The following is a 10,400-nucleotide window of genomic DNA, read 5'->3' on the forward strand; positions in this document are numbered from 1 at the left end:
TGGTGGACCAATTACAGTAAACATGTTGTTTTTAAGATGCATGCTGTGTGACTTAATATTTGCCCTGGCTTGCTCAAAAGTTTGTTACGTAAGGGATTTTGTGCACTGCTTTGTAAATATATCTACTTTGTGTACAATGTAAGATATGGTTTATACTAAATTTGTCTTCCATTCTGTAAAAAAAAATGTTATATTTGTGTACCCAATACATCTTTAAGATCTGACTGGTTGCTGCTAATAGTAACATGTTTGTACACAGTTTTTTTAATTACTATCCTATTGAGCAGTGGATGGGGGGATATTTTTTATTGAAAGAAACTTATATAGTTGTGCCAAAATGTTATGTCTGGTGTGTAGAACAGCTTGCAAATTGTATTACAACAGTATTCAGTTAGTTTTATTATGCTTTTGATTTATGTGTAACAGCATGGAAGTCAGAATGATTCTGTAAAGAATGTTAATTTGGTAGAATATGAAATATAAAATTATTTAAATACATGTTTTATTACAATTATCACAAACTTTGAAAGACATGTCTGAAATATCCTTACTATTGGACTCGCAGACATGTATTACATACAATTCAGGCAAAAATGTATGCTCAACCAGGACTTGAACTCAGGTCTCTGGCATACAATTCCACTGCTCTACCGTGACAGTTCCACACAGGTAAAAGAACAAAATGAAGCAAAAACCAGGACTGGCTTGGTATGCCAGAGACCTGTGTTCAAGTCCTGGTTGGGCCTGCATTTTTCACTGAATTTTTTACGTGAAATATCCTTGTTCAAATTCCATGATGGTTACGTATTTAATACTTTTAAAATAATATAAATGATTACCTGATAAAATAATGGATTCAACTACATTATATTATTTCTCAGCTAGCGAGGATAGATCTGAGTTTGAATTTTTGTTTTAAGTCCCTTTTATACACAGGAAGGCTAATTGGGACTGGACATACAGTTTAAGGTGGGATCCGGAACCACTATGTGCCTCCACTGGATATCAAACCCAGGACCCCTTTATTACAAGGGGATCTGTGTCCATTTCAAAATAGCAGTCATCTACAGGGATCAGCGAAGAGACTAAACAGTGTGGGAATATACAGAGTGGCACATGAAATGATGGACCATTTATGTTCAGTTTTGCATCTATATTATGGCTGATAAGTGTACAAAGTTCTGTAATTTGTAAACATGGGGCACTGTTCCCAGTAAAAAAAAATTCCACATGTCAATATTTACAAATTACTAAAGTTTGTGCACTTGTCAGCTATAATATACTATATATGGAAACAAAATACAAATGGTTCATTGTTTCATGCACCACCCTATTATTAGAATGTATGCAAACTCTGATCTCACCCAGCCAATCACTTGTTTGGGCACGTTATGTTGTCAGGAAAGTTTAAATTACAAGTTTATATCTACTAATCTAAACTTGGCATTATTATAAACATCCATTCTACCGGCCACCATAATCCATCCTCATCTTCCCTGAAAATATGTATTATCATAAACAATAGAAAAGTAAAAAAATATGCTTCTTTATTATTATTTACAAAACGTATGCATAAAGCTATTCATAATTCCATGATTACATAATCTCTATATCCATTTTTCACTTTGTTTTTCAAATACCATGCAATTTAAAGTTTTAACATCTTCAAGGGGAACATATATGTATAAAATTATGCTGACACATTGCTGCCCAGTAACGGCATTCCCCTAATTGTAAGCAACCTGATTATTAATAATTATTTCTGTAAGTAAAGAGTATTATATGTTTAAAAAAAAAAGCATAGCTTAGATTCTAAATATTAAAACTTGTAAACCTTTACACATTTTCTCTGAACAATTTGTCTAAAATTACTCATTCACCCTAAGGCGGGTATTCTCAAACTATGGTATATGTACAGTGCAATGCAGAAGTATTGGAATTGATTTTAAGTCCACTTTATGCACAAAAAGGCTACTTGCGACTGTACCTACAGTTGAAAGTGGTATTTGAATCACTGTGTCATGTACCTCCACCGGGTATTGAACCCATGGCCCCTTGTTACAACTTTGCTATCAGAGAGGCCCGATGCACAAGTATTACTCAGCAAATTGTCCATGACAACCTTCATTAATTTTTCTCTTGCACCGTCCATATTTTAAGAAATACATTTTTAAGTATGCTGTTGTAGAGGCTGTCAGCAGATTGTTTGCCTTCAATTCTTGAAGCTCTCGTCAGGTAAAACGAAGTACATGAACATGGTGTGTACAATTTGCTGGTACAGGAGTTTGGTAATGGAAAACTACTGTAAAATCTCCTGTATCCCATTTTTGCAGGCAAATATTGTGTTTCCTGGATTCTTGTTGACCAAAATCAGAGGCCTGGATTTATAAGTTCTACAGTTCCTATGGCTCGAACAAATTCATTTTTAAGACAGCGGTGCCTGTGAAGTTAGGTGGAGGGCTAATAGGTAAGAATGGGGTAATAGAAAAAACTGACTGACTGAAATAAGTTTTGTTCCCTTGCTTTCCAGCCACTTTTAGCTAATCGTGAAGATGATGTTGAGTGATGATGGGACATTTACAAAGAACACCCATGGCAATATATACTTAATACTTATTTTTAATTTTAATAGCAGTACAAGAAAATAATTTAAGGGCAGTTTTATTTGCTAGAATTAGGTAATATAATCATTCATTTTTAAACATCATTGAAAATTCCGTAATATTACTGGGTGGAACAGCATTCCAATCTAAACGTTTGAGAACCCCTGCTGTAAAGTTTTCGATGAATGTCTTTAGATTATAAAAAATCTTTCTTTAAAACTATTTATTACAATTACCATTATACAAAAATAAATTCACTATGTACACATCTTATGAACTAGGCATGCACCCACCATGATCAGGGTCACATCTTGCACACTGTATATATTACACACACACCTTGAATGTCCAATATCTTCAACATCATGGATAAGAAAATCAAGCTGCTGCATCTTCAAGCCATTTTCTTACTTCTCGTAATACTTCGAACACGTTTTCTGATTCAGGAAATGTTTTCTTGCACTTTGCAACTGTGTCTATTTTCGTCACTGCAGAAACAAAAACAAAATAAGTTTTCGCTAGTCATGCCATTATTAATTTTGGTGTGGTTTCTTACAATCTTCCGGCAACAACTTGATAAATGTTGCACATTTAAATATTTGAGTTGGAAGTGGTCGGAAAAAACTGCTTTTTTTCGCGACTTTTTTCACAAAAGTGTCTCAAATCAATGAAAATACAGGAGTTGGCAGTATTTTTCCTGTTCCATGGTTTTAGTTTATCTCCCTACTGACACTCATTTCTAAATATAAAATACAATTTACAATATGAAATTTGTAGCTAGACATGAACAGTGTTTTCAGAATAGATGGCTTTTTTGAATGCACGGTTCTTTCCGAGTGTTATCTTCATATTTTGGTAGGCTTATTAAATATACGAGGGGTGTCCCATAAGTAGTGAGCCTGATAGGGTTCCCATAGTTCAATCTGAAAATTATTTGGGGATTTGAAATAGCAATTCTTTGTAAGTGTATATGCAAAGCAGTGTCCAATTCTAACCATTGTATTCTTCTGTGCGGGAGCTAGAAATGTGCTAAGTACGTCACGTCAGAAAAATGAAGAGAGAAGTGATATGAGCAGTGATCAAGTATCTGTTGAAAAAGAGGTTGTGTCCCAAGGAAATCCATGAGGATATGGTGACAACTTTAGGAGAGGATGCTCTGCCACAGAGATGGATAGGCGAATTTAAGCGGGGGAGAGTGAGTGTGGAAGATGATCCTCGCCCAGGCAGGCCAGTGGAGATGGTGACACAAGAAAATGTAGAGAAAGTGCACAAGATTATGCTTGCAGACAGGTGTGTGACTGTGCAATATATTGCAGAGGAACTGAAGATGTCAAAATGAACAGTGGAGCACATTGTGCATGACCAGTTAGGGATGAACAAGGTTTCTGTACGTTGGGTTCCAAAACTTCTGACAGGTGAACAAAAGTTGAGAAGAAACAAAATCTTGAGCTGTTCCAGGCCGATCCAGATGGATTTGTTGAATGACTTGTGACTGTTGACCTGGGCTCATCACTATGTACCGGAGCCAAAACAGCATCAAAACAGTGGAAACACCCCAGCTCCCCCACCCCAAAGGCAAAGTCCGGCCCCTCTGCTGAGAAAGTGATGACGACAGTCTTCTGGGACTCTAAGGATGTTTTGTTGGTTGATCATCTCCGAAAGGGAAACACCATGACCGAAGAGCATTGTTTCCCTGGTGAGGCAATTATGGGATGTTTTGAAGACTAAGCGATGGGGAAAGCTCTCTAAAGGGATGATTCTGCATCACAACAATGCACGTGTTCACACATCGCTTGTTGCGATGGCAACCATCCGTGATTGTGGGTTTGAATTGTTGGAACATCCCCTTATTCACCTGATCTTGCACCATCAGACTATCATCTCTTCCCTAACCTGAAAAAAGCTTTGGGCGGTGTGCACTATCAGTGTGATGACGACGTCATCAGTGTTGTGGGTGACTATTTTGCAAGCCTTGAGGACAGCTTTTATGAGACCGGAATAAAAGTACTGCAGAAGCGTTGGCAAAAGTGTGTGGACCTGCAGGGAAAGTAGAAAAATAGGTTGCTATTGTGGTCCCATCCTGTTCCCTTCTAGGTTAGGCTTGCTACTTATGGGACACCCCTCGTATATATGTAGTAGTATAAACATATTTACATAACTAGAGTAGTTTTGTATGTGCTTTTAATGGAACCTAATAGTAAGATATGATTTTCAATGTTTGAATTTGTTATACGAACACGTACATGAAGCAAAAAAGAAAATACTGCTATACCTTTTGAAAATCTAGTATCAAATCTCTTTACATTAAATTTTGTGTTCAGTAAAATATATTTGTATTCTGGCTTTCCAGTACATCATGTATAATTTGGTTAAATGGCCGGCAAACCTGGTCACAGAGCAACTACTAATGTATTTTGGCTGTTTGTTGCAGTGGTTCTCAATCTCTGTGAGACCACAGCCCAGTAAATTTATTTCTTACAAGTCAATGCCATGATCCCAACAATTTCACTCATAAGTACATTTCTGATCTTTAAAATTTATATGGAAATTAATATGCACCCTTAATTAACATTAATATATAAACTATGGCATAACCATAGTTCAATTATGTATAGACTTGCTGTCAAATATAAAATTACATTTAAATTAGTCATCAACCACTGGTTGCAAGGGACCTTTTTCAGACCGGCGGTTGAAAAACACAGGCACTAAAACTGAAGCAGAAGCAAATAAGACAGACCGCAAATGGCAAAGAAATCTATATAAGAAATTTGGACTGGACCTACAGTTTGAAATGTGATGTGAAGCATTCTGCCTCCACTGAGGATTGAACCTCAGACTCCTTATTACAAGACAAGGCAACAGCATTACTTATGCCACTCCAGAGGCCTATTCATGATTATGAAAGGAACCTCCTATCAAAACGCCAGAATTTTTTTCGACAGTACTTGCAATTTGTTTTCTGTAATTTACAGACTCAATTAAATCTCAATCTCTGATGAAGTAACTAACAATCTTGTTAAGTATAGAGAACATTCAGACCGAAGCAACACATTACAGTGGGGGTGTAACATTGAAGTGACAAGCGACATGGGCCCCTTCAGTCTATAAGCAAGCATTCACCACACATGCACAAACAAGACTGAGGCGACACGATGTATGCCACTGAAGGACTGAAGTCACAGATGACAAGCAACATAGTCTCCTTCAGTATAAAGTCAAGCATTCACTGTGCATGCAAGAACAATAGACTGAAGCAGCACGATGCACACCATTCAGAAAATAGTATACAGTATTTACTCATGTATAATGCGCACTCTTTCCCCAAAATTTTTGCTCCCAAAACTGTGGTGCGTATTATGCATGGAATAATTTGGACAGCCAACTGGAAACCATACAGGGTTATTCCATGATTTTGTGACACTTGCATTGATTTTGCAGGTTTACGGAACCATATCATGTTATATATCATTTTAAAGCTTAAATTCTGCAGTTTCTGAATATGGTAACAGTATTACACACAAGATAGTGACAGTAATGTGAAATGCGGTTGAAATAACTTCATCACAAAATGAAGGAATGTTCTGATTTTTATGGTACCTTGGATGAAGGAAAAGATAAGGAGAAAGAAAATAATAATTAAAATGTATTACTGGCCAAATTATATATACATACACACACACAGGAATAGGGTCAGAAAAGGTGCCAGAAGGGCAGATAAATACAAATGATGAAGGAGACAGTAAACACTTACCACACGAAGAGAAATAATTCTATATTTCGCGATCTGAGTCGCATTTTCAAGATAGAAGGAAAAAGATCGACGACACTTGGAGAAGAAGCACAGAACACTGACCGTAGCCTCTCTACGATCAGTGTTGCCAGAAACAGTTGATAGAAAACAAGAAGTACTTTAGCCAGTGTTGGGTGGGTAGTTTCGGGGAGGAGAGGAAAGAGTTACTGGTTGGCTAGGTTGAGTCTGGGGGGTAAAGTGGCGGTCATGCCTGCTATATAGGCCCTTTCCCAAGCAAGAAATTGATTGATTTGCTTTATTTTACTTCACTTTTTGTGCCACTTTTGGCAAATTTGCAAAGATGGGGATGAGTGGTGATGTGATGAAATTGATGAATGGACACTCACAAATATCCATGTCCAGGCCAGGATTAGAACCTGGGACCCCTAGAATCGTAGCGTGATGTGCTAACCACTCCACCACGGGGGCCGGCAAAGAAGCAAGCAAGAAATCGTCTAACTCAGAACAGAGAAAATTTCCAGAAATGAAGAAAATTGAAAACTGAGCATCGGCATATAAGATGTACCCTGTTTTTCAAACATATTTTCAAAGGTAAAAAAAGTGGGTCTTGTAAGCTGCCAAATACAGTACATACTAAGATATTTAAATAAAAATACTTTTTACATTTTTATGGTCATTCCGTCACATTTAAACTTGCTCTATTTAGAACTTATGAAAATGCCTACAAGAGATATTTCAGACCGAAGCAACACATGTCACTTGGAAACTAATTCTCAGAAATAAATGCAACCTTTCATATCAAAGAGACATGGCAAGCAGCATGTGTCAATTGTTACAACAGATTGGTGAACAGCATTTCCAGAAAACTTAAATGCCGATTCACACTCATGAAGTATGTGTGTATCTCGTGGAATTTTCATAAGGTGGTGGTTAATAAGAGCAAAACAGCACATAATGTGACACTGACTTTTGAACTTAAAATTAAAAAATAGATTCAAAATTCTAACCTTTCCATTTCCCATCGTTTTTTTCCAATTCAACAGTAAATTTCTTGTTTGGGTTCTCCGGCAAGATGTTGTGAAACGTAACGCAAGCTCTGTCTTCTTCAGGTAGATTGACGTGCAGACCTAAATTCTGCTTGTAAAACCTCAAACCACGTTTGAATGAAGACAACTTAAAATTGAAGTAAGCCTTGCTCTTTTCTGCCTCTGTAAGATTAAAAAAAAACACATTCAAACTTACATTTCAGAGAAACCAGTACATTTACACTGAAAAACATAATTTGTTCATTTACATATTACTTAGTGTCCAATCAAGTTCAGATTTGTATGTAAGTCATGTATGTTATACATTATCATCATATCTTACAAAATACATGCATGTGTTTCCAGTGAGGTCACAGATAACAGTGATGGGACTCGATCCGTGCTTTATTTTTTCCAGAGAATGTTGGCACCATTTTCTGCCCATCAGTACTCAAAATACGAGGGTCGTACCGAAAGTAATGCAAAAGTGGTCATAACCCCTTTATTAACCGATGTAGATAGTTCAAATTGGACATGTAGTTGGAGTGACTCTATATAAACCATCTACTCAACAGTCTCCATTTAAAGCGATGCATTTGCGGCATCGTTGAACCCAACTCTCGAATCCTCTTTGAAAAAAGTCTGGTGTGCACTGTCGTATCCACTTCTTCACAGCCACTTTCACCTTGTCTGTGTCATCAAATTTTTGTCCCCGAAGATTGTCCTTCATTGGACCAAACAAGTAGAAGTTGGAGGGTGCCAGATCTGGGATGTATGGTGGATTGGGGGACCACAAACCAGCCCAATTTGCTGTCACCTGACATGTTGCCAAAGAGGTGTGTGGTCGCACATTGTCAAGGTGAATGTGAATCGCTTTCAGATTCTTGTGCGGTCTCCTCCTCCAAATGGCTTCTCTAAGCTTATGGAGTGTCTCAATGTATCGCTCGCTGTTGATGGTACGGCAGCGATCCAGGAAATCAAGGAAAAAGGACGTCTGTCCGTGCAAATGAACTCATCCACTCGCTGACAATTCGTGTCAGTGGTCGCAGTTGATGGTCTCCAATGCTTGTTTCCCCTTCTGTAAACTTCTTCATCCACCTGTGCACATTGCTCTTGAAAATGATGTCATCTCCGTACACATTCTGTAGTCTTCTGTGGATGTCGGACAGCCTGCACCTTCGTCAAGAACTCTATGAGAGCATGTTGCTTCTGTTTGGAATCCATCATTCACTTGCAAGGAAGACAAAGATTCTGAAACACCTGCATAGACGAAGAGTCAATCCAACTACTGTGCAATTTGAACGATCTACATCAGTTAATAAACAGGTTACGACCACTTTTGCATTACTTTCAGTACGGCCCTCGTATAAGGTCATCTATAAAGTTCAGTCAGATTTTGTCCCCTGCAAAGAGAAGGGTGAGAACTTGAAGCACGATGTTCATGGAAAGTCAGGAATAAACCCCCTATCGGCAGCAACCTGTCTCCAATGTTCAGGCAGAGCATGGATCTCATGATGGTACAATTCAGCGGAACGTGTACCAAAGAAGTTGTCTAGTGTGTGGTTAACCTCGTTAAGGGTTCGGAACAATCATCCCTCAGATGGTTATCTAACGAATGGAACAAATGATATTTCAGAGTCCAGAACCTCGGCATGGAGACAGTCATTTTAGTAGCACAGGCAAATTCTGCGCCATTTTCTGGGGTTACATGCATTAAGGCATCTTCCACAGCTGCTCGTAACTCTTGTGTTGTGCGATAACTGTTATTTCTGTGTTGATGAACACCCAGAGGTGAGGTCTGTACTTCTTGGAGGCCAGGCTATGGGAGCTGTGTAATCTTCAGAACCCCTTCCAATCCACCGTCCGGGACAGGTCTTATTCAGATAGACACAATTGCAACGTGAAGTGTTCCAGAACATGGCACAGAATGCGGCCGTGCTACGGAAATGACTGTCAATGAAAGTTCTGGACTCCTAAACCATAAGGTATGTGTCCATATCAAGCATTCAACCATAACCACCGTAGTGTTGAAAATAAAGGGCGATACACGCACTTTGTGGCCACCCTGGACTGTCAGAGAGGGGAAAAAAGTACAGGGTTACAGAGACACACACAGAAAATGCAAGATTGGCAGCGAAAGAGAGAGGATGACAAGACAGGAAATGAGATAATAAATACCTTCTCCCGCTTCCTGTCGAGCAACTGACAATTCTCCAAGTTCCTCCTCAAGACCTTTGATCCGCTCATCAAGTTTGTTTGTATTGCTCCGGCAGGTTCTTAATTGGTCTTCTTGAAGCCGAACTTTCTTCTTCTGCTTCTTCAAATGGTTTTCAAGATCAGCAACTTTTATCTTGCAATGGTTAACCTCTGATACTAGTTTATTCTTCTCTTCTAGAAAAATAGAAACACAAACGTAAGTGACTTAATATGCATTTTATAAAAAAAATTTGCAATGCTCCATATTAAATGATGCACACTTAACTAGCATTGGTACGTGTGGTCTAAACCATCAGGTCTTGGGTTGAGTTTGTGTTTTAAGTCCACTTTATGCACAGTAAGGCTAATCGAGACTGGACCTACAGTTTAATGTGGGACCTGAACCACTATGTCCCTCCACCGGGTATCTAACCCAGGACCCCTTGATTACAAGGCGACGATGCTATCTTGGGCTCCAGCATGCAGGTTCGATTCTCCTGGTGGAAACGTAACAAATATTCTCCTGAGATTTCTGAGGAAACTGGGGAGCTACGAACGAGTAGCGTAATTTGGTCATGGAAACCTACAACAACAACTGAGGGTTTGTCGTGCTGACCCATAACTAGTTGGATGGTCTCTCACCTCGGCAGGCGGGAGTAAGGCCGGAAGTAGGTAGGTAAGTCCTGGCCCTCACGGGCTGTTGTACCGTGGGTTCTTTATTTAACTAGCTTTGCTACACTTCTGGCCTGGTTACAACATAATTGTTCCCAAATTCTGATCTGACCTCTGTGGCAGAAAGGATAATGCAGCATGTGACGGTGC

The 10,400-nt window shown here is 38.7% G+C and overlaps 1 protein-coding gene across 2 annotated transcripts in view; it reads right to left on the reverse strand.

Annotated features, from left to right (window-relative positions):
* Window positions 1–2,645: 2,645 nt before the first annotated feature.
* The window catches only part of LOC145996487 (uncharacterized), a 16,031-nt gene continuing 8,276 nt past the window's right edge, over window positions 2,646–10,400 (reverse strand). For both annotated transcript variants that reach the window (XM_083132983.1, XM_083132984.1), the window contains exons 3-5: window positions 9,561–9,773; window positions 7,365–7,565; window positions 2,646–3,091 (exon numbers count right to left, since the gene is read on the reverse strand). In XM_083132983.1, coding sequence (XP_082989109.1) covers window positions 2,982–3,091; window positions 7,365–7,565; window positions 9,561–9,773 — 524 coding nt within the window. In that variant the 3' untranslated portion in view covers window positions 2,646–2,981. The remainder of the gene's footprint in view (window positions 3,092–7,364; window positions 7,566–9,560; window positions 9,774–10,400) is intronic.

The sequence above is a fragment of the Lepisma saccharinum genome, chromosome 12, assembly GCF_977018435.1.
Source record: "Lepisma saccharinum chromosome 12, izLepSacc3.1, whole genome shotgun sequence".
In the NCBI taxonomy this organism is placed as follows: domain Eukaryota; kingdom Metazoa; phylum Arthropoda; class Insecta; order Zygentoma; family Lepismatidae; genus Lepisma; species Lepisma saccharinum.